This window comes from Ursus arctos, unplaced genomic scaffold (genome assembly GCF_023065955.2).
Source record: "Ursus arctos isolate Adak ecotype North America unplaced genomic scaffold, UrsArc2.0 scaffold_9, whole genome shotgun sequence".
Classification (NCBI taxonomy): domain Eukaryota; kingdom Metazoa; phylum Chordata; class Mammalia; order Carnivora; family Ursidae; genus Ursus; species Ursus arctos.
In genome coordinates, this window is record NW_026623111.1 from 52,436,332 (window position 1) to 52,461,667 (window position 25,336).

At 35.7% G+C, this 25,336-nt stretch overlaps 1 protein-coding gene across 1 annotated transcript in view; it reads right to left on the reverse strand.

The window, feature by feature from the left end:
• Positions 1–1,899: 1,899 nt before the first annotated feature.
• The window catches only part of LOC113262355 (transmembrane protease serine 11D), a gene marked incomplete at its 5' end in the record, with an annotated part of 30,728 nt that continues 7,291 nt past the window's right edge, over positions 1,900–25,336 (reverse strand). Inside the window, 7 exons of the mRNA XM_044387642.3 lie at positions 1,900–2,178; positions 5,420–5,562; positions 6,692–6,951; positions 10,337–10,514; positions 13,081–13,119; positions 16,891–17,048; positions 22,023–22,090. Of these exons, the coding sequence (XP_044243577.2) occupies positions 2,017–2,178; positions 5,420–5,562; positions 6,692–6,951; positions 10,337–10,514; positions 13,081–13,119; positions 16,891–17,048; positions 22,023–22,090 (1,008 nt within the window). The remainder of the gene's footprint in view (positions 2,179–5,419; positions 5,563–6,691; positions 6,952–10,336; positions 10,515–13,080; positions 13,120–16,890; positions 17,049–22,022; positions 22,091–25,336) is intronic.

A 25,336-nucleotide genomic window follows, 5' to 3' on the forward strand; every position in this document is an offset into this window, starting at 1 on the left:
TTCTATATGCTGAACAGGTTCTTCCCTGGTATCAATAACTTTTTCTGGCACCGAGTTAGGGTGCTAAAAAGTTTTTGCCAGAGTTTCCAGAATGATTTTTTTTTTAAGAACTGAAAGGATTTATGAATCACCACTCTTCCCACATTCCCACATTCAAAGTTGCTTTCATGGAGTTACTTAGCTCTCAGGAAATGGAACCCACCAATACATTAAAAATAAATAAATAAAAGGAAGCTCTTAAATAGGTGTTCTGGGATTCAAATATCTCTTCATAAAAATAAACATATTTGTTAAATAATATTTTATTTTCTATAAATTGTATTTGTTCTATTTTCTGCTAAATAAGTACCTTATATAGCTTTCAACATATAGGAATAACCAAAACTATGATTATATGAGGGCACGTACACACAGACACACACAGACACACACACCAACACACCCATACACAAAACACACCCCCCCTTGACGCTTACTCTAAATTACCAGTTTAGTGTTGTCCTCACAGGGTAAAGCCAGGGAGTGTCAAGCTGGATGCTTGCCTCAGTTACAGAGCTTGATTATAAGGCAGCATAAAGTGCCAAGCCTTTAGAGTCTGCTTAGCAATTCTCATGTTGGAGAACCAATTAAATAAATTGGATAGTCCTTCATAATCATAACTTCCCTAAATACTTAGGTAGGGAAATAATTTTAAAAGAGTTTATTTGAAATAAGGTGTACCAACAATTTGTACATTTCATCAAGTTGGTTAAATTTTCAACTTCTTTTCCTTAAAAGTAAATGACTTCACTGTAGGTCTGTTCGCAATTTACATGAGGAAATACAAGAAGTTTGCATCACAACGCATGTTGTTGTTCTGATACCCAGGTGTTGTGTTAGCTTTTAGAAGGGTGAAGCCCTGACACACAGATGGTCATGCATAACCAAGCTTTAGTAAATGCCAGGATCCCATAAAAATTGTTACATTCATGATTCAGACTACGTAAATTGCTGTGCCATTGAATGAATTTTATTTATGTTCTTTGGTAATGTGTGTGTAGGGGAGAGAAAGGGAGAAAGAAAGAGGAAAAGAGGGAAAAGTTCCTTTTCTAAGATAATTTTATTAAAATTAAACTATTTAACCTTTCTCTTTGCAAAACAACTCTTCACATATGACAAAATTCATTACTTGGATTTAGCTATTGAGGATCCTTAAATTCTCAAAAATAACTGCCACTGGGTGATCTTTAGTTCTTAAGATTACTCCTATTTAGTTGTTCAAAAACACTCAGTAGTTGTAAGTTAGCTGAGAAGGTTGTGTTGGTGTATTTCTCTCTTCCATATAGATAAGGGATATTTTTAATAAAAGTCATCATAAAATTATAATTTGTTGGGATCTCAGTTGAGGAGTAACTAATTTAACTTTGATCTTAAATGCCTGAAATTCATCAGTTCTATGGCAGTGTGTTTTTATAGGATAATTATGGTTGCTGTAGGATTGTACAGTGACTTCACATATTTAATTCTAGGACTAATACCACCTATAGAATATTGAGTAGTGAGAAATTTCAAATAAATACTATTTTTTATTGCCTCGTGCTATTCTTTCTGTCTTGAGTGTTATTCTGCCACTTTTTCCTTTGCAAGTTTCTATACTTTTCCCAGTTTTAGTGAGACTTTTCAGAGAAGACTCCTCTGACCCATCAGACTTGTCCATATTCCTCTGAAGTCTACTCTCAGGGTACCTGTTTTTCTCATTACTAGCTCTTATCACAACTGTAATAAAATTGTTACTTCTGTAACTAGCTCACGTTTCCCCTGGCACAGAGCACAATACTATGCAACATTCATAAAGCTTTCTTGAGAAAACATAGAATCCATAGTAATAAAGAACAGATAGTGTTTGTGAAACCATATTTATGTAACAGGATGTTCGAATAGGGCACTTTCATTCTCTTTTGCACCTGAACAGGAAAGTTTTGGAATTTTAGACATGCACCTGCATACAGACTTTGCCACAGAGGTACTTTTATTGTGCTAGACCCCAGTTTTTTCGGTTATCCAGTCACGGTAGGCTGTCACTCGAGTATACACTCCTGGCTTATCTGGCAGACCACATTGATCCCCCCAGCTCACTATCCCCACGAGGAACCAAAGCTGCCGTGAGTCCTCTTGAACTAGTGGGCCACCAGAGTCACCCTGAAGGAAACACAATGATTAAATGTGAGACAACCCTAAAGTATTAAGGAGTTTATCTCTATGTCAGTAGAAGTCACATCCATTACGACAGTAAATAAATTTAGTCTGACATTTCCTGTTGAAATATCATACCAAGTTGAAATACTATACCAATTTTCAAGTGAAAATTACTGAAATCCTTAAAGAACACTCGTCATTCCTTCAGCAGGTGTGAAAAGATGAGAAGCATGTTTCTGAGACTGTCCTCAGTTGCCTGGCTGATGGCTTCCCATCCCAGACTTTATCACCTCCAGGAAGCTGTCCATGACCTGTATCTCCCTGACCCCCCACCGCCACCCCTCTGGCTTTGGGCCAGGTTAGTTTTTCACTGCCTGTGTTCCCACATCCTGTGTGTATCTCTTCCACCGCTTCTGTATTATTTTATACAAGCACATCGTGTGTCTGTTTGAACTTACTCCCTTGCACCAGTTCCCCTCGTGGCAGTCACACATTGCTGCAAAACTCATGGCACATAGGATTCTTGTTCAGTGTCTGTTTTTCTGGCTATTCTATAAGGTCCTCCAGGGAAGGCATACCTATTCTGGACACTGCTGTATCCTAAGCTTCTAGTGCACAGGAGATGCTAAGGAAACATTTGTTGGATGAATGAGTCTTCAGAAGCCTCATTTGTCTTCCTATTCATAGTCCTGCATGGAGTTTGATACATAATATATCATCAAATATACATAATATATCACCAAAATTATTTGGTGAATAATCAAAAAAATTATATGGCAATGAGTAAAACACTCCTTATGGAATACTTACTAACTAATTAGAATCAACCAACCAAAAATATTTATACATGCAGTAATCTAGGTGGGGAGACAAATTTAGTCCATTTTACATGCTGTATTATAGGTTAAGTCCGTGGGTTCTGGAGTTAGATAGCCTGGGTTGGAGCCCTCTACTTATCAACCATATGACTTTCAGTAAGCTGTTTAATGCTAGCTCTCTCTGCCTCAGTTTCCTCATCTGCGAATAATGTTTCTGTATGTATAAATGAGTTTAACATATACAACACTTTCAGTACAGCCTGGCATTTAGTCTGTACTAATAAAAGTCAGCTATTACCAAGGGTGCTTTAAGAATAGTTTGCTATTCATTTGACTACTCTTCATAGCTAGCTCTTCATACCTACTTAATTACTGGTCTAGATGGGGAGAAGTGTCAGCGTGTGAATCACCAACTTGCATGGCAAGCACTGCATGGAGCTGGTTGGCACCGGCCTCCTTTGGGTTGTGTGTTTGTGTTCCAGTTAACCAGTTGTCAGTGCTTTTTCATCATTGTGTTTTTGTTGCAATTTTTTCTTTCTAGTAAGGCATTTCTCTGCATAATATCTTACCAAGAGTGGGCAAACAGGTGTTAAACTAAGAGGCACAAGTAATTTTCCCCGTTAACTGGAGAGCTTCACTGCCTGATTGTGCAGACATTTGAGCTCATGTTCTCTCTTCTAGATTATAGCTTTGATGAGTGCAAGGAACACATTGCTGTGCTAGCACAATATCTGGCACACAGAAAATAATTAATACATTTTCTTTGAATGAATGAATGAATGAATGAACGAACTGAAACAAGTATCTCATAAGCTCTTTTGTAAAGTGCTATTTCTTTTTGTGGCACAAACTCTATGTATTGTATTATTTCAGTTGAAAATTACTGGGTCTGGAGTAGAACACACAGGAGAAATTTCATGATGAGTTAAGGCTTGTTCTGGGCTTGAGGGGAAGAGCAGAATTTGTGTATGCAGAAGGTAAGGGGCATCTTGAGTAAAGCATGAGTAAGTGTTCTCTACCACAAGGACATCTCCACTTAAAGGGGAAAGGCCAATGGGTAGTTAATGGCATTTTGAAAACTGATAAGCAGCTCCTCTCCATTTACACATAGCTTGCAGTTAATAAAAATGTTTAATTTTGGGAAAATGCCCATAGCTTGGGATCTTTGAAAAAACTGTGGAAGAGCTACTTCTTATCTACTTTTTCAAGAATGTGAGCACTAAATATAAAAATCACTAATGTTTGAGGAAAAAATAAACCTGATTTTTCTGCATACAGTTTGCCCCAGGGAACAGCAGCAGATTCCTCAAGAAAAGACTAATTTTTCTTAAATTTCCAGAAATGTAATTTCTGATAGTAAGTAGTTGTTGCCATTACTATATGGGGTTTCAGACATAGGATTAAAATCTACAAAAGGATATAATCCACATTAATTGTTTAGATAATTTAATTAAAATGTTAGTATTAAAACCCTATTCTAGGGGCGCCTGGGTGGCACAGTGGTTAAGTGTCTGCCTTCGGCTCAGGGCGTGATCCCGGCGTTATGGGATCGAGCCCCACATCAGGCTCCTCCGCCAGGAGCCTGCTTCTTCCTCTCCCACTCCCCCTGCTTGTGTTCCCTCTCTCGCTGGCTGTCTCTATCTCTGTCGAATAAATAAATAAAATCTTTAAAAAAAAATAAAACCGTATTCTAATTACTAAGATTTTCATAGTTATTTGTATTTTTATGTTTGGTTGAAAATGACAAGCTAGATCTAAATAGCCTCCCCCCCCGCCAATTTGTGCTGTTTTACAGTTATGGAAACTGTTATAACTCAAGTAACTAAGCTTTCTGTGCACATTTCCTGTCTTCAAGGTGCTGATATTCAGGTGTTTTTTTTATATTTTAAAATCAATTATTTTCTATGACTCTTAGATGAGTGATTAATTTATTTAAACCTTTATAGTGATTGAAAGTTTGAGATTGAAACTATATTTTTTTCAGAGATTTAAATTATTAACATCAGTGGTCATGGTCTAGGTTAACAACAGTAAAAATAGCTGAGATGGCTGAGATTTCTTTGTTGTTTAGCGCATGCCTGACATAGTTAATCTTGATCTAATCTTTAATGTTACTTTTAGTTCCATACTACTATTATCCCCATTTTATAGATAAAAGCATTGGTTATAAAGGTTAAGGAATTCAAAAGCAGTTCTGTCTTGTTCTTGAGCTTAGATGGTTAAACACTCTGGAGACACTTTGGTTTCTCAAAATTAGTGTTGGATCAGCTTCATAAGAGTTTTAACTCCAAAATCTAGATAATAAATTTTTAGAGGATCAGGGCTGTGTATTATAATTGTGTTACCTCTATGCCTATCACAGTATCACATGCTAGTAAGTACTTATAAACTTGGATAATGATGTGATAACATTGTCATGAACTTACCCGGCATGCATCCACTCCACCTTGAGGTAGACCAGCACACAGCATTCCAGGCAAGACAGCTCCATTATAACTAGTGGGTGCGTTACATACGTCATTACTTATTATTCTGACCCGTGCTTGCTGTAGCTCTGAAACTGTGTTACCTGTAAAGTATAAAAGCAGAAATAAAATGGATAAATTAATAACTCTATGGCAAATATGTGAAGGAATAAATGTATCCCAAACACTGTTTCTTATTTAGTGAAGGAGTCTATTGAAGATGTAAGTAGGAGTTTCTTTTCAGCAAATAGTCCTATAGTAGAGTAGAATAACCCCTTTACACAGATCAATTTAATTTTATTTTTTTCCTTTAACTTTGTGATGCAGTGCTCCTTAGACCTTGAGAGCAAAACAAATCTGCTATTGACTAGTAGCATTTAAGTTATTCACGGACTGACTTTGAATTGGAAAAACAACATATTGAGTAACCTTTAATCTAGCAATGAAAGAGAAACAAGTATGGTTTCAAGGCTAAAGAACTAATTTATTTTATATTGATGTTCCTTCAAAGTGACACTGCCATTTTTGTGATTGGTACAAATTTTATCTATTTTACCAAATTACTTTGGGTCATGAAAACACAGTGAGATATTTTCTAGGACAATTAAGCCTTCATATTATTCCTTGGAGATACAATCTACAACATGAGCTGAAGCATGTGGAGATTGTTAATGCTATCCTTCCACACCCTGGCTAATATTCTTATTTTCACCATGGCCCTATTTGTTCTTTCACATTGCCCTCATTTTTATGCCTATTTTATTCATTCAATAAACAAGAGTGAGCAATGCTTATGTACATGTAGAGTTTCTTGCTCTAGAGGCAGGATTCATTTCATCTCAGAATACCTTAATGGTTGTTAATACCTTAGAGGGCGTTAAGACTCTTAGAGAATACCTATCTGAATATTCTTTTCAACTTTTAAAAAATTTCTTTATAGGGGAGACATTTGAGACCTATAGAGTCTCTGGATCATTGAAGAACTCATGTTTCTTCATCACTTTCGTTTACATGTCCCTCTTACTATGTTTGAGAATTCCCCATAGTTTATAGGGACATTGCTTTGCTATGCTGAGGAAACTCAGTAATAACTAGAGCTTGGGCTCTTCAGAATATAAGATGGTTCCTTCCATAGAAATGTCCTTCAGGTGTTCCCTAATTTAAAAAAAATTATATAACACCAAGTACCAGGAGATTTTTTTGTTGTTGTTTTATTTTTGCTGAGACACTTACCACCAAGTTCTCGAGATCCCCATCCTGTTACATAAGCAGAAGAACCAGGTGGAATATTCTGGGTAGCCTCTGGGAGACACACCCTATGGATATTTTTGGTAAAGTTGATGCCTCCATCGAGTTGTATAGCTGCAATATCATTTTCATGAGTGGCAGGGTTATAATTGTTATGGATTAAAATAGTCCTTATTCTTCTTCTCTGTTTAGGAAATGGTATTGAAACACCAAAGGTGGCAGTCCATTGACGAGGATCAGATTGGCTAAAAAAAATATGAAAACATACTTTGAAAGGGAATTTGTGAGCGTTTCAAATATTTGAATTTTGTGTTTGTCATTCTTGTCACCAGCTAGCAGCTATTTGACCAATATCTCTTTGGTGTATATTTCTGGATTACATAGCTAGTAAACGAATGATCATTTATCTAAAGGATCTGTGAATTGGGGGTTGAATAACTCAATGTTGCTCCTAAGGTTGAATAAAAATGAAATGTAATCACATAATAATGTAAGAGTTTTGTGGAATTTAGATAGAGATGATACAGAAATAAAAATTATATGTCCAAGAAATAATTTTATAAGGTACAGTAGCTTATATAAGAGTGAATGCTAGTTAAAAATACTAAAGAAAAAAGTAGTTTACAACAAGCAAATTACATGAATTTTTCATATTGAGCTTCTTTTGCTCAGGGTCTTTACAGAGAAGATTCTAAAGATATTCTCCATCTCTTTCTTCCCTCCTTTTTTTTTTTTTTTTAATCCAGCAAGTGAATAAGAGCATGATTTTGGAAAAAGTTACATTTAGATTTAAATCTAGGCCATGCCATGCATTACAAGTGTTATTTAGGGCAACTTATTTCCTATCTCTAATTCTTAGTTTATTTTTGCATAAAATGTGATTGATGATATGCTCTCACACAGTTTGTAAGTATTGAGACAAGTGTGTCAAGCACAGTGTTTGGTGCACAAAGTAAGCACTCAATGCAGGTAACTGTTATTTTCATTAGAGTTGAACAAGTCATTACTAAGTGTCTACTTTGTATAAGAAACAGTGCGAGTGTCTGGGAATAAAACTATAAATAACTATATTACAGCATATATATATAATATATAGCACATATATAAAATATATAGCATATATAAATATATATTTATATATAACTATGCTATAGCATATATAATAATTTATATATAATATATAATATATTATTATAAAAAATAATATAGTATATAATACAATGTATAATAATGGTTTATGATAATATTTATATTATAAATAATATAAAAATATAAATAACTATAAAAAGACAAAAGGCATCTGAATCAACAAAGAAGAAGTACAACTTTCACTATTTGCAGATGATATGATACTATAACTAGAAAACCTGAAAGACTCCACCAAAAAAACTGCTAGAACTGATAAACAAATTCAGTAAAGTTGCAGGATACAAAAATCAACATACGGAAATCTGCTGTATTTCTCTACAACAGTAATGAAGCAGCAGAAAAAGAAATTAGGGAATTAATCCCATCTACAATTGCACCAAAACCAGGACAATATCTAGAAATAAACCTAACCAAAAAGGTGAAAGAGCTGTACTCTGAAAACTATTAAAACACTGATGAAAGAAATTGAAGATGACACAAAGAAATGAAAAGACATTCCATGCTTATGGATTGGAATGGCAAATATTATTAAAATGTCTATATACCCAAAGCAATCTACACATTAACACAATCCCTATCAAAAGATCAACAGCATTTTTTACAGAACTACAATAAGCAATCCTAAAATTTGTATGGAATCACAAAAGACTCCCAATAGCCAAAGCAATCTTGAAAAAGAAAAGCGGGAGGCATCACAATTCTGGACTTCAAATTATATTACAAAGCTGTAATAATCAAAACAACATGGTACTGGCACAAAAATAGGCATGGAGATCAATAGAACAGAACAGGAAACCCGGAAATGAACTGACAATTATACAGTCAATTAATCTTTGACAAAGCAGGAAAGATGTTCCAACCATTTAAAATCATGAACTCCTTTGGTAATCATTGGTGGTATTTATAACTGGCTTTCATTATAGTGATATCCTTTACTTAGCTTTTGGTGTGTGTGGAGGGCTTAGAATCCAGTACAGTTTATATTACATCCTTGATTATGCTAAGTGCCTCCTAATACAAGTATTTGCATTCCTGGTTCCCACACTCAGAGGTGATTAAAATCAATTAGTGCCATTGTTCTTTGGCCTTTCAGGTGACGATAAAGATTGAACCTTGAGCTCCAGCCAGACTGCATTATTCTCTTTCCCTGGATTCTGCCTACTTTTTCAGGTTTCAGTGCATTTGCTCAATCTGCTTCTTCTTCCTAAAATGTTAATATCCCTTCCTCCATTTCTTCCCGTTGGAATTCTGAAAAATCTTCACTATTTCTAAGAAGTCCTTTGCAGATTTGAAGGTACTGCTGCATAATACAGTGCCTGTTACAAAACTATTAAGAGGGAGTAAAGTTTAAGAAGACGAGTGTGCAGTGCTCTTAAACCTGAAAAAGTAGGTGGAATCCAGGGGAAGAGAGTAACTCAATCTGGCTGGAGCTCAAGGTTCATGCTTTGAGAAGTAAGTCTGGACTGATCGGATAGGAGGGCTTTGGGTATGTGGTAAGTTGGATTTTAGGCTGTGGATATTCAGTGAGTCTGAGAAGAGAATAGATATGGTCAGAGGCACATTTGATTGAGATCAACTTCACTTTTCTGAGTGAACATTTTGAGTTTAGTTCCCAGCAACTGTAGAGGTCTAGGGTGCTCCAATAATAAGGTGTGTCTGTACCTAACAGATTTTAGTCATCTAAGTCTAAAGTCCTTCTATTCTGAGTAAGTTTATGCATCCCGTTCTCCCCTGGCAGATTATTACCCTCATGTTAGCAATAGCCTTTAGTCACATCAATGAAGAATTTTCTATAAGTTGTTTAAATTCATTTTATTTCTGCTACTCACTGTTATTGATCATTATTTTTGTTCATGTCTATCTCTACATTAGAATGTCAGCTCTTTTAAAGTATAGGCAGTGTTTAATTAGCTTCTGCGATAACACTGGGCTCATAGTAGATATTCAATAATTGTTTTGAAAGAATTAGTTAATGGCATACGACAGTCTCGGATTAGCCATCAGTGGGCTGATCAGCTTATATGATATAATGTGAAAATTTCCTGTAGCAATTCATTTTGCTAACACTTAACATATGTTTACATTAGTGTATTTGATCCAATCAAAAACACTAAGACGTAGATAATAGTATGTTCCTAATTTGGGGGGAAAAAAAGACGCTTATAAAGGTTCAATAAATTTCCCAAGCTTTCATAGCGAGGATTTAAATTAAATATGCTGACATATAAATCATTGTTCTTTGCCCTGATGCCATACTATTACCTGAAACAGAAAAATAGGATTAAATTAGCAAGCTGAAGGAGAAAAAAAATGTATTTGCTATCATGAATAGGAAGAAAAGACTCATTATTATTATTATTATTTGCATTCAATTATTTTTAGCATAATCCAATTATGTTCAGTCCTTGGGGTATGGGTGGAGTTCTTTTGTGTATGTCTCTCCTAGTTGTTCCCAGATGGGTAGGTAAGCTGCGGCCTCACCTTCTGAAGCAGTGAGCTGCTGTCAGGACCCACATGCTACTGATTAGGACTCCTCCACAATGGTGAACATTATTCATCTGTAGACTGACTTGCCATGGCCAGTCTCCTTCTTCAGCCTTCGTGCCTCCTAGGATCCTCTCCTCAGACAAAGTTATTAGGTCTGGACGGGCCCCACATCCTATTGAGAAAAGGGCATTAATGGGCTGGGAAGATCATGATTCATTTACATTTGGCGATGCTGCCAGAGTCTCTACGCCTTTTAGAACTTTTCTGTCTTTTATGTATTCTTCCCCAGAACATGCTAGCCTTTCCAAAAGCATGATTAGTATGTTATTTTTTAGAGTACTTATGTCACTATTGTTGACTATAGACTGCATTTTAGAGAATATTTCTGAACTTAACATGGCTTTAAATTCTGGAGCTCCTTCAGAGTTCTCTGGAGTTTCTCATGAATGGAAGTTAAGATGATCAGTGCTGGATGTTACAGCTTCGGCTGCAAGTTCACTAGGAAATTTCCAACTTCTCTCCAGCTTTGCTATTCAAAAGTGTGGTCTGTGGACCTGCAGTATGGGCATACCCTGGAAGTTTGTTAGAAATGTTGCCACTGTGTGAAAATAACCTAAGGTTCTGTCAATGGATGAATGGGTTAAGAGAATGTTTATGTGTATATTTACACACACACACACACACTCACACACACACACACACGGATATTAGTCAGCCTTAAAAAAGAGGGAAATCCTGTTGTTTGTAACAACATGGATGAACTGGAGGGTATAATGCTAAGTAAAATAAGCCAGACAAATACTGCATGGTACCTCTTATATGTTGTGGAATCTTAAAAAAAAAAAAAGTCAGACTCCTAGAAAGAAAGAGTAGAAAGTAGTTGCCAGGGGCTGGAGGGTGGGAGAAATGGGGAGAATCCAGTAAAAGTGTAAAAACTTTCAGCTATAAGGTTAATAAGGTCTGAGGATCTAGGGTGTAACATGGTGACTATAGTTGATAACACTGTATTGTATAATTGAAAATTGCTAGGAATATAGAACTTAAATGTTCTTACTAAACAAAAGGGGGGCTAAAAATGTGAGGTGATAAATATGTTAACTAGATGGAATCTTTTCATAATGTATACATATAATAAATCATGATTTGTGTACTTTAAATATCTTACAATTTTGTCAGTTATACCTCAAAAAAAAAATTGACTCTAAGACCTGTATCAGGGAACAAATCAGAAGCTGCATTCCCCTCTTCCCCAACTTTATTGTGGAATAATTGACAAATACAATTCTGTATATTTAAAATGTATAGTGTGATGAGTTGATATACACATACATTGTTGATTACCAAGATCAAGACAACCAACACCTCCACCACCGCACATAATTAACTCTTGTGTGAATGTGGTGAGAATGCTTAAGATCTCCTCTCAGCAACTTTCAAGCATACAATATTGTATTATTAATCATAGTCATCATGCTGTATGTTAGGTCCTCAGAACTTATTAGAAGCTATATTCTAATGAGTGATTCATGTGTACATTGAAGTTGGAGGAAAACTGCCCTTATCAAGAAATCTCCATAGTGGTGATTCAACTCATCATGGAAGTCCCAGTCCACCTCCATAACTGACTCTATATTACCAAATGTGCCCTTGGAAAAGAGTTACTTCAGGTCCACAGAATATTCTTGAGGCTGAGAGTTTCTAAGTATCTAGATGAGATTTAAACATCTTAAGAGAGAAAGCCCATGAGTACTCCAATAGCTGAAGCTGAAATGATCATTCCAGTCCTCTCAATTCCCATTCCCATTCCCATGATTTATTTCCTTTTTTTCAGTCTATTACTAAGAAATTAGAAGTAAATCACCAACAACAGTTTCTATTGCTTTAAAGTAGTGACACTGCTTCAATAGGACATCCATCCAAAGACATTTTTTCCTAACAGACTTTCCAGATAAAGGAGGGCCAGATTACCATTAAGAGTATACACAGAACAGAAGTTCCTCTGTTGCATCCTTCAACCAAATTCCTTAGTAAATTACTTAAGCACATTTTCTTTAAAAAGAAGCATGCATTAAATATCTAATGAAGTTGAGAAACACCCATAAACGTAGCATTACCTTGTAACATCACTTACTTATTTGAGATTGGCCAGCTATTGAGGTACACTGAACTAGTTTCTAACTACATTTCATCACCAGAGAAAGAAACAGCTGTTTTCTAGGGATTGTATTTCTGCTGTCCTAGCCTGAGAGTATACAGAATGACATTGGAAAGTAGTGACTTTTTCTTCAGATTAGAGACATAAAACTGACAACACTTTTATAATTTTTTAAATTATACTTTTTGATTAACTTAAATCCACAGCAAAGCAGGCTATTCTGGTGGTCAGGAGGAGCCATATAAATGGTGTCACCAAACATAATTTACAAGTCTACAGAAATGCTACCACAGACTCAGGGTAGGAAAAGCTTCCCAAAGCTGCCAAGAAAATTTTCCTGAGGTCAAACTTGACACAGAATTCCCCTGCTTCCACCTCCTTCTTCTAAAAGGAGGGAAAAACCTAAACATCACTCTATGGGTCAGTGGAATCAGCAATGTCTTCTCAACAGCGGCCCACAAGAGTGAACTAAGAATAAAGATAGCACCTCAATAGAAACTACCTTGGCAAAGAGCACAAATACTTGAATGTTTACTATTTATATTTTGGTAAACCGTTTTTATAAGATAATTTTGAAACTTACCTTCAGTGAAAATGTGTACTGTATCCTGGTCAGTAATTGCTGGTATTAAAAAGAAAGAGTGTAAGATCAATACAATAAGGATTGTATATTATTTCACCTTAATTTCTTAAATGTCATCCTCAAACAACCATCATCAGAATCACTCAGAGAGCTGATAAGATACAGATTTCTAGGCTTCATCTTAGACCTGCTGAAAGTCTTTGAATCATAAGCCCCAGAAATCTCTGTGTTTACAATCTTCCCCACATTTATTGTTACTTTAAAAAAAATTTTTTTATTATGTTATGTTAGTCACCATACAATACATCATTAGTTTTTGATGCAATGTTCCATGATTTATTGTTTGCGTATAACATCCAGTGCTCCATGCAATACATGCCCTCCTTAATACCCATCACTGGGCTAACCCATCCCCCCACCCCCCTCCCCTCTAAAACCCTCAGTTTGTTTCCCAGAGTCCATAGTCTCTCGTGGTTCATTCCCCCTTCAGTTATTTATATTAAAGTTTGTGTTTAATTTCTTCTCAAACACTAAAAGATACTTAAAAGATGTTTAAAAGATATTCCTGCTATCAAGTCATTCGGTTTAGTTGGGAAAACAGAAACATAAGCAAGTTGTTGAGATACGATGTAATAAATGTATAAGAGAAGTTAAATTTTCATTTACTTGAATATAATATATGTAGGTATATATAGATATATCTGTACTACACTACTGATACTATTCTTGGTACAGCAGGTATAACAGTGAGCAAAACACAGGAGGTCTGCCCTCACATAATTTACAGCTAGAAACTAAGGAATCATTCAAATAAATTCAAGTGCAAAGTGGAGAGGAGAAAGGTGAGGGCGATCATGCTACCTGAGAGATTCACCGGGTTATCATACTGAGGAAAACATTTGAGCTGTATTTTGAAGACCTAAAAGGAACTTTCCAGGCAGACAAGCAGTACAAAGGTATTCCAGGTGAAAGTGTAGTGGGTACAAGTGCATGGAGATGTATGATGTTTGTGGAGTAATCCCGTCAGTAGAGCTAGCAGTGCAAGCGCGCATGAAGGGAGATGGTGGGAGGTCCCAGACAGAAAATATCTTGATAGCAGATAGTGAATGTCTGTTGTAGTTTAAGGTCTGCTTACAGAACCATTTTTTCTGCACATCCTACAACCATCTCAAACTCAGTGTGACCAAATTTACTCCAAATTTGCTACTTATGTTCTATTGCCTCCTTTAGGAAATGACCCCACTTCTACCAGTGGCTAGGAATCTGAAACTGTCTCTAATTCCTCCCTTTCTGTCATTTTCACATGTTATTGGTTTTCAGATTTTGTACTTTCTAGCCTCTAACAATCCTTTGCAGTCGGCCCATTCTCCCCATCCCTTTGGCTGCTACTTTAGTTCATGCTTTCATCATCTTACATCTATACTACTATAATAACCTTCAGTCTGGATTCCCTGCCTCCCCCTGTGCACTTTTCAAGATGTCTGTCTCTACTTTACCAGCCCGTTATTTTTTTTCTAAAAATGTATGTCAGATCATATCTTTCCTTGCTTGAAAACTTTAAATGAGAAATCATCTTATTTCCTATAATACATCTCAGAAAAGTTTTCATACTTTCTAAAATCAGTTTATCCAAACTTCCTTGCTGCCAGAAGTTTCACAGGATTTGAGAATCATATCTGCTTTGTAAGTGTCACAGGAGCCCAAACATCTTTTTGGAGGCAGGAAATAAGAACTGGCCAGTCCTTTTCATTTTTTGAACAAGAGAGACTTGAGTTCAAATCCCAACTCCCCTACATGTTGATTGTAGGACCCTGGGTAATTCTCTGTCTTTTCTGAGTGGGAACAATAAAAGTATAAGATATGGTTGTTGTGAGGATTAAGCAAACTGTAATGGAGGGGATCAGTCAAGAAGGGCACAACAAACCATGGGGCTAGAGCAGTGGCCTGCAAGTCCTTGCTGTGCTAAGGGTTAACTCTTCCATTACAGGGGATGAACCGGGAGTCCAGGATACGGATGGGAGGATTTGAAGAGGTGAGGGAGACACCTTTGTGGGCGTGGTGGAGTGGTGGCTTACCAACACATAGGAAAACATTTCAGTACCTTAACAACTAGTATAGCTATAACAGGTATATACTGATTGAATACAGTCCAGTGTGGGGGTAACCAAATTCCTCTAATGTTGAGCTTGTTATGAAAGCATCATGGTTTATTAAGGTAGCAGTGCATGACAAAGTTGGAGGGAGGTCCTTAAATTCTATGCACATTTTAAGTAAGTTTTTTTTTAAGTCATACAAGGAATATCTTTTTTTTAAAGATTTTATTTCTTAGAGAGAGAGACAGAGAGAGAGCAAAAGCAGGGGGAGCAGCAGAGGGAGAGGGAGAAGCAGGCTCTCTACTGAGCAGGGAGCCCAATGCAGGGCTCAATCTTAGGACCTGGGATCATCACCTGAGCCGAAGGCAGACACCCAACATCTGAGCCACCCGGGAAACCCTCATACAAGAGATATTAATAGAGTGTCTGTTATATGCTAGATACTGGTAGTAGAAAGACATTGGGATGAGCAAGACAGACTGGTTCTTGCCTTCAGGAAGCTTACAGAACAGGATGAAAACAAACAATACAAAAAACACTCAAATTATTTTGTAGTTCCGATTGTGATAAATGTTATGAAAGAAAATGAAGAAGTCCGTGACACAGGTAAATAATTGAGTAATGGAAGTTAGAACAGGCTTACATTAGAAAGCAGTGAATCAGATGAGACCTGATGGATGCAAGGGGATGATCTAGTGAGTGTCATAAGAAACTGGAACAATGTATGCAAAGGCCCTGAGACAGGAAGGAGAGGAGTTTGGCAGGTGGAGAAAATGAAAGTGTGACCGGATTATGGTGAATGAGGAAAAGTGGTATAATAAGTAGCTGAAGGGGTAAGTATGAACCAGATCATGCAGTGCTTTAAATGAGATGGACATACCATTTATTGTCCAAACCAGGACAATTAGGGATCAATATTGATAATGGTTCTTGGACAATTGGCATGAACTGGGACTGTCCTGGGTAAGCCAGGAAATATGGTATTCTAATTACAGTTATTTTTTTGTTTGCTTGTTTTGTTTATTTGTGGGAAGTCATGGGAAGCTTTTAAGTAATATTGAAATTGTGTTTAAAATACTTCCTTGATCTATGTGGACAGTAGTTTGGAAGGTGCCAAGAAAGTATTACAAAGAATAGTATGGAGGCTAGTGCAGTAGTTTGAGTCAGAAATGGTGTTGACTTGGATCAGAGTGGTAGCTATGGGGATGGAAAAAAAATGGAAATAGATTCAAGACGGGTAGAGGTACAGATATTTTTGGAGAGGAGTTAGGGATGTTGCTTACTGTAGATGTAGAAAATCTTCTAATTTCCTCCTTTATTCGACAAGCATTTATCAGATACCTTCCAATTACACGCTGTGTTCTGGATGACACAGAGTGTTAATTAAATTGTTCTCTGACCTTGAACAGCTATTTACCATTTCTATAACACACCTACAGATTGAACACCCGACAACAATATCTCTCATAAGGAGTGTTGAGAGGGAAAATTAATAAAAGAATTTTTAGCTAATAAAGTTTACTATATGAATGCTAAATGATTCTTTAAACGTTAGAATGTTTTACATTGGAAAACTATGCATTATGTTTACCTTTATAGTATATTGTTTTCATAAAGTTTAATTCTAAGGAAAGTTAATCTCATTAAATTAAAACATGAATTATAATTGGTTAAGTTGATATATTGGGATAAAATGGTAAAAAAAAAAGGTACTTGCATGTTATCTCAGTTGAAGGGTTTATTTCCAAGTTTCCAGAGTTACTCAGCATTTGGTGTAAAACAGACTCAATTCTGCTTTTCATTGATGCTCCATTGTTATTTCTAGTGAATTTAAATTTCATGACAACATCTGCTATCACACCATTATCCTCTTGCCTGAAATCCATAAATATATTAAAAATAAATAATTATAATTTTATGCTATTCTGTTTATATACTCATTGATTAAACATCAAAAAATTCACTTGGGGGAATTTAACGTTAGAACAGATTCACATAACAGTGTTTGCATATTTAATGATATATCACAATGCTATTTCACAAATATTTGATCTCAAAGCATGGTACACTGTATCCACTATTCAGTATAGCTGGCTTTGAAGTTCAGACTGCCAGGGTTTGAACATCAGCTCTGCCATTTACTGTTTGACTTTGGTAAGTTATTTGTTTCTTAATCTTTCTGTATCAAAGTCTCCTTACATTAAAATGGGTTGTTATGAAGATTATGTGAATAAATACAAGCAAAACTTTTGGAAGAGTATATAGCATATAGCAAGTGCACTGTAAGTATTAGTTATTATTAGACTTCACAAAAATCTTCAAAAAAAAAAAAAACAACAAATGAAAAAAACCTTACCTCATTAAACAAACCTATAAAGAGAAGAGGTTCCAAATTTATGTGATTTAAAGGCTCTGGTTAATTTTCTAGTACCTAAATGCATTAATGTGGCTACAAAGTCTTATGTTAGAATTTTATCTCTATATCAGTTAGCCACATATATTCTCCACAATGATCCTTAATAATTTGACTAAAGGCTACAATTATCAAAAATCGATATAATTTCCACTTCTTTACATGTAAATTACCATGTAAATCATTTCCCCCACCTAACATTGGCATCTTCTTTTCTGAAAATGTGCAATAGACAAATTTGTCTCTCATATTCATTCTAGGCCTCTTCCTCTCCTCTCAATTGTCAGTGCTGCCATAATATTCATTCCAGATAATTAATTTAATATTTACTTAGCAAATGTTAAATAGTCACCTTCTTGTGCTAGGCACTGTTATTAGTTTCAGAAATTAAAGGTGACCAAGATTCACTCTTGCCATTGTCATGTATTTTGCAGTTTAGATAGAGGAGCAGACACTGAAGAAATAATTGTAGCTTCCATTTCTGGCAACATGAAAGCCTAAATAATTAAAAAACCCACTTCTCCATATAAAATAACCAGAAATGCTCGATAAAATATAATACATTTCATTTGAAATGCAAAGCTACACTCCCATTAAAGTAAGGGAAATCTTGGAAGACCAAAAATAAAGAACATGAATATTATGTAGTAAGCACTAGAATACCCAACAGGCTTGAGTTGTACCGTTTGCATGGATACTGGAGAGAAGGCTTTGGGCTAGTGCTAATTAGGGAGATGAACATGAGGTTTCTAAATAAGACCAGGATTCTCAAAGAACTAAACCCTCAGTGAAAGCATGGATTGGAAAGAAAAAAAAAATGTGCTCATAATGTTATTAAAAAAATGAAGATGTTTATGTGTCTCAGGGTTCTAGGTCTAGACAGCAAAAAGAAGAATGTCCTGAAAATTCATGATCATGAGCCTAGCTGCATGAAAGTTTTGGATTTGCATTACCACCACCTGCATGGTTCCAGAAACTTTAAGAAATTCCCCCCTCCCCCCCAAAAAAGTCCATGTGTTGCTGATCCTCCTAGAGCATCTGATAGAAGCAAATGCTCTGTAAAATGGGATGTTAAATCCAGGCTGCATAGTATCCCACTTATGAAGTGGGATTAAAGGTAAGCATACAATCCCAATGGCAAACAATTTATCATGAGCTAGAATCAGCAGGACAAGGACAGCAACCTCAAAAATGTCACATAATAAAATTAACAGATAAGTAACTATATTTGAAATGACTAATGACATAAAAGGGGAATCATAAATATGAGAAAAGTATAGGATATTATCAAAACAGACCAGATAGGTTCACAAAAAAAAAAACAAACAGAGCTCGTAGACAGGAAAACAGTCATCATTATCAATCAACATTGAAAACTCAGTGGATGCGTTACACAAAATATCAGACAAACTGAAGTTAAAAATAAATCACACAAAATGTAACACAGATAAAAAGATGAAGCAGATCAATAGAGGCTAAGAGACTAGAGAAAGTTCAATGTTTACCTATTGTAAAATGAAAGAAGAGCACCAAAAAATAAAGGAGCAGCAATATTACAAGAAATAATGAGAATTATCCAGAACTGATGAAGACACGAAGCCTTAGATCATAAGAGTCTGAGGCATACTAACTAAAAGAACCCCCTCACGCAATACATCATAAAAAAACCTCTGAACTCCAAAGACAAATGGAAGATTTTCAAGAAATAGAGAAGAGATTAGCTACCAAAGAACATTTGACTGAAGGACAATGTCTTAATAGCAACAAAGAAGGCAGTCTATAATTGTATCTTCAAATTGCTGAGAGAAAATAGCTATTAATTTAGAATTTCAAATCCACACTAAAGTATTATTCAAGAATGAAGAAAAAAAGACATTTTTTAGATCAAAGCAAAACAAAAAGGATACTTTATGGCTCATGGACTCTTGTGAAAATTTATAAAGGAAATATTTCAGTAAGAAAGATATTGAATCCAGGAGGGTTAAGGTACAGTAGGAAATAAGGAACAAAGAAAATGGGAAACTGGTAATCTATCATTACAATGACTAATTTGGAGTCATTAAAAATAGGGTGAAACTAAAACATCATTCATAATAACATGAACAAGAGTTCCAAGTTCCCTATATTATTTGGAAGAAATGTAGTGGATTAAGCCAACTCTTCTTATCTAAATTTGAAGGATATTCACTTAAATAAAGCAAAGATGATCAGAATGCATTAGAAAATATAACTAGCTGTCTTTCTGTTTTAAGAGAAATGTCTAACCTATAAGTATACATCAATATTGAAAATAAAATATTGAAAACCCTTCTTGAGGTTCGGGATAGTGAAGAACTGAGAGAAGTCTAGTGGGACTGAGAGTAGTCTAGGTGGAGGGTAGTGAAAGATAAGCCCAGAGATGGAGAAGGTAAGAAGAAGTCAGGTAAAGAAAGGTTGGATAAACTTTGTTACATATATGTGTATAAAAATCTCTCTCTCTTTCTCTCTCTCTCTATATATATACGCACACATATATGTGTGTATGTATATACATATATACACACATTATACATAAGAATATATGTACCTTTCATATGCATATATTATATTTACATATAATATTTGGCATATTGCAAGGGTAATGAATGGCCAATAGAAGGATTTTAACTAGGGAATAATATGTTTAGAATTTTGTTTCAAAAGGTCTTTCTGGCTGTTGTGTAGAATGAGTGGAGCAAGACTGGAAGAAAGGAGAATCATTTGGGAGACTGTTCATAGTCCAGGCAAGAAATGGTTGAGGGCACTATTTGAAGAAAAGCTTTGAAATTTAGAGATATTTAAGAAATAGAATTGAAATTTTAGATGGTGGGATGTGTGGCTGAAGGAGAGGAGAAATTAAAGATGACTTGCATATTTCTTTCTTGAGCAACTAGGTTGAAAATGATGCCATTGATAGAGGTAGGCAACAGTAGAAGAGTTAATATTTGGTGGGGGAGAGATAGGTTCATGTCTGGACACAATCAAGTTGAGTTGTCTGTGAGATACCTGTATGATGACATCAAGTAGATGGCTGTGTACATTCATGACTAGAGATGAGGAGAGAGGACTGGCCCAGAGATACAGCTTTGAGAATAGTGAGCACATAGGGGGCAATGAAGCCACTTAAAGGAGAGAATGTAAACCGAGAAGAAGAGAGGCTTATAGCATGGACTGACATCCAACAACATTTGAAGGACGTACAGAGAAGGAATAAGAGCTAGTGAAGAAAATTGAGGAGTTAATAGAGAGGTATGAGGAAAATAAGGGTGTGTAGATCATAGAAACTACAGGATGGTACTATTTCAAGGAGGATTGAAAATACAACAGTGCCAAATACCACTGAGAGATCCAAACAGAAGACTGATAGAGTTTGTTTGGAGCTTGTGACTTGGATGTCATTGTTGAATTTGGCAAGGGTAATTAGCATTTTGTGGTGGTGTCAGAAGTGAGATTGTAGGGTTTTGAGCAGTAGGTGGGAAGGGGACAGAAGGGGAGAAAATGCAAATGGTTCATCCAGTCCTACGGATTTTGAGAGCTGGTGGCTAGTACGGAGATTTTCACAGGAAAGTGCTAAGGGGAATGTTCACTGGACTGACTGAAATTCATTTTGGTAAATACTCTTCCCATGGATTCTTCTTACTCCTCTCATTTCTTAATAAAATGTATCTGACCAGATGCTCATGCTCCTGGGATTTACTGATTCTACACAAAATAAGAAATAATAATTTTCTTGTGGTGGTGGTATTTGAGAAATATCTCCCCTTCAAAGGACTTTTGCTTATTATTTGAAGGACTGGGTAATGTGGGCATTGAAACATTTGTGCTAGGGGTGGTATTTTAGTTGGGAGGGCCTGTCTGATCACATCACACAGATAGGTATACATCAACTAAGGCAGGGATGTCAAATAATTAGAATGCATACTGCTACTCCCCTTATTATTCATTCATGCCAGAGATGCTTGGATTTGGTCACAGCATCCTTTACGTTATAGCATTACAGGCAGATACAAACCAAAAAGCTTGATGTTAGTCATTGTGTTCTGATATTGGATGAATATGCCCAGGACCACAGCATTGCACAACTCCAGGGGCACTGTTTACATATGCTGGATTGTGAATGGGATCCACTGGATTTATACAGTAGGATGGCTTTATTACCATACCTTCACCTGACTCTTTAACCTTTCTTCCTTTCCTATCAAGAATTGAAATTATATGTTTATTTTCATTAGTAAAGAGATCATATGCGGCATGTTTTGTTTTTGTTTTGGCCTTGTTTTTTAAGCTGCCCATGATACTTCTTTCATAATATTGCAACAAATTGCGTGAATGCCTCATTCATTATCCATGCTGTGGGCAAAAGTCCAATGGGCCAAACTGCATCTAAGCTTATATATTTTTTATGGAGTTCCACTTACCTCAGTTTGACAACATGAGCTCTGACGAACTGATTTCTTAAATTCGATTCTTTGAATGTTTTAGTAATCTGTGGAAAGAAAGGAAAAAACTCTTTGTAGTTGCAGTTGTTCTTCCCCTTTCTTCTTCCTCCTAACCTTGCAACATGGGATTTAAATTAATGAGGAATAGGGACTGGAGTTTTCAGTTCATTTCAGTTTAGTTCAATTCTATCTCAGAACACATGAGATTGACTTAGGCTGGTGATACAGCCTTCTGATGCAGGGCCTATTTCTTCATCTATGATACAAAGATGATAATGGGCAGGATGCGTCTTCACGAGAAGTCATCTCACCATTAGATGTTTTACTCAGTGTGATTTGGCGGCTCTTCCCAAGGGGGTTGGGGTGGGTGCTAAGCCAACCCTAGGGGGGTCCATGATACAACCTACATTTGTGTGATTCCCCAACCACTGTTTTTAAATGGGTAAAACCAGATTAAAATGAGTGATGAAAAGAAGGGAAAGATGCAAAGGCAGTTTTTTCCTTGTTAATTATGACTAATACCTAAGCATCTGAGGTTATTTTTAATATCAGTTGGTAATTTCCTGACCTAACCTTAACCGTCTCCCTGAATCATTTTTCAGTCCCAGCAAGGATGGCGCTCTTGAGTTATAAAGCTCAGGTTCGCAGTGAACTAGGGGTGGTACTGTGACTGGAATGGTTCTCTCAGGTGCAGGGTCAGTCGGAGATACTGAGTTTTCCTAATGGGGGAGTGGATTCCATTTGGTGTTGCCTCTACCATGAGGCAGCACCAAAGGAGACATGGACATGGAAATTAAGTAGTGGGCTGAATATTATATTAAGCCAGGATTTGAAACCAATCCTTCTTGAGACTGTAAAGTTTATGCAATCTCTATTACACCACATTGTATCTTTTAAAATATCCATTCCTATAGGCTGGTATCAGACCAAGCAGTTGTTTGGCAAAATGATAATTTTCTTTCTTTTCAGAGAGGCTTTGAACATTTTAAAGAATAATGAGACTATTGGCTTTATGGAAATAGTTCATGTTCCTTTTTAAAAAATTTAGGAAATATTAGTAAGTGTTAAGAAGAAAGAAAGAAAGAAAAAAAAAAAAACCTCCCCAAATTCTATGATCTAGAATTAATGGTTGCTGTCATTTGGTGAACTGTATTCCAGGTAACTATAAAGAAGGATGGATTTTAATATGCATATTAATATCGTATGTTATAGGAGGTATTTTAATAAAATGATTTAACTTTAATTTTACTTGATTTTAACAGAAGTAAAAGGAACTGACCTAAAGCTGAAGGAATTGTTAAAATTTGGATAAATGTTTCCTGTGATTATATTTTAATTCATTATTTGTCATTACACCTGCACAGGCAAGACTGGACCAAAGTAAAAAATCCACCTTAATTATGACATTTTGTTATGTGGAAAACCTCAGTGAAGACTAAGATAATAACCTAAAGAAAGCAAATTGATTAATTGGTTGATATCAGGATACAAGGATAAAGGAAGAGGACCATGGATAAGATTCCCTATTTCCCAGAGTAGAATGTTATTGGCCCTTTCATTAGAACTTATCAAATGTTTGGTAGAAAATCAGTGAGCAGATGATTCTAGAGAATTCCAATAGGATAGTGGAAAGGGAAGTTAATGAGAAACACAGAGATAAGTTATCTTGCTATGAGAACTTGAATGAGCCTTGTAACCTTTCTTCCTCTCAGTTTTTCCATCTGCAAAAGTACAGTCAAAAGTGTATTGAAAAAATTATCTGTACATAGTTGACTACTGCAACTCCCCCAAATTATACATCTACTTTTAGTGAGCTTTACAGTCAACCTTTTGGCCTTTTCCTTTTCTTCAAAATTATTACTGTTCAAAGGGTCAAACAAGTTAACTTTCACACTCTGATTTTGTCATCTGCACTATTGACACTTTCATTACCTTGGACAAAAATCAAATAAACAATGAAAAAAAGAGAACTATTTTATATTTCCCTCCTGATTGAGGGTGACAATACTATCGTGGTATTGTAGTGTAGACTAGAATCCTCCTACCTCGGTAATATTCATTGTTGATAAGGATTGAAGTGAGATGTGGATTATTTAAATTCCAACAAAGTGAATCATTGAATTTGTTAATAGACTATCTATAGAATGTATTATCATACATTTTCGTCCTTAGAGAGAAAAGATCTTATTAGCTAACCAGGAAGATAAAGCACCTTATTTTCAGGGCCTTCTTCCATGATAGCTATATTTCTGTTCATATTATTCATGAACTGAATAATAGAAATAATGGTTTTGTGATTTCAGCCACCTTCCAGTTACCACTTTCTGCTTAAATAGATCTGGAAAGCTCAGTTTTCAAGAAAAGGATAAAATATGTGGCAATATGACCTGTTACTACAGTGGTCTCCAAATATTTTTGATTATGTGCTTCTATGGGTAAAGCATTTTGTGCATGAGTAGCCAAAACACGTATATTTATTTATAAATTATATACATGTAATAATACTGTACTGCTAGCAATATACATTATAAAACATTGACAAAATTAGAAATTAAAAAGGCTGAGTTACAGAACAAACATTTAGGAATTTTATTCCATTTGTGTTTAATAATAATTTCACTATTAATGTGACTGGATAGAATTTATAATTTTTGAAATACTTCAAAGTTATGATTCTAACTTTAATTTAAATACGTGGTTTGAAGTGCTGAAGAAGTTTCTGCACAATTATGTGGCTCAAATGCATAAAGTACATCACCGACACAACTTAATAAATCACGACACAAAGTTGTCAGTCCCTCCCAGCCATTGTGCAAAGATTTTGTTGAAATTCAGCAGGTGACTTTCCATCTTCCCTGATGTCAATCGGTTATCCTTGCAAACCAAATGAAATGTGTTTCATTTTATATGTTTTTAAAGAAACGTGTTCAAAATCAACCAAACATGATAGTTAATCCTTTCCCCCCAATTTTTATGTACACATGTCTAAGCGCTTTTATAGATAACATGCATCATTTTGAGGAAAACAGAAGAAAATCCAAACACCTAATGATGGACCCATTGCTAAACATAGGTTTTCAGTCTCCTTTCCATGGTACGAGTTTTATTTAAAATGTGGCTACTTTCTTTCACTTACACCTTGAAGAGACAGGGTGTGTACATGTGTGTATGTGTCTTCTAAGAAAGGTATTGCTTCACCTGGTAATTTGGCTCTAGTCGGGAGCAGAAAAGTGTCAGTTCTGACATTATGTTACTGTTCTTTTACTTGCTCATTACTGTCCTTGCATATTAGA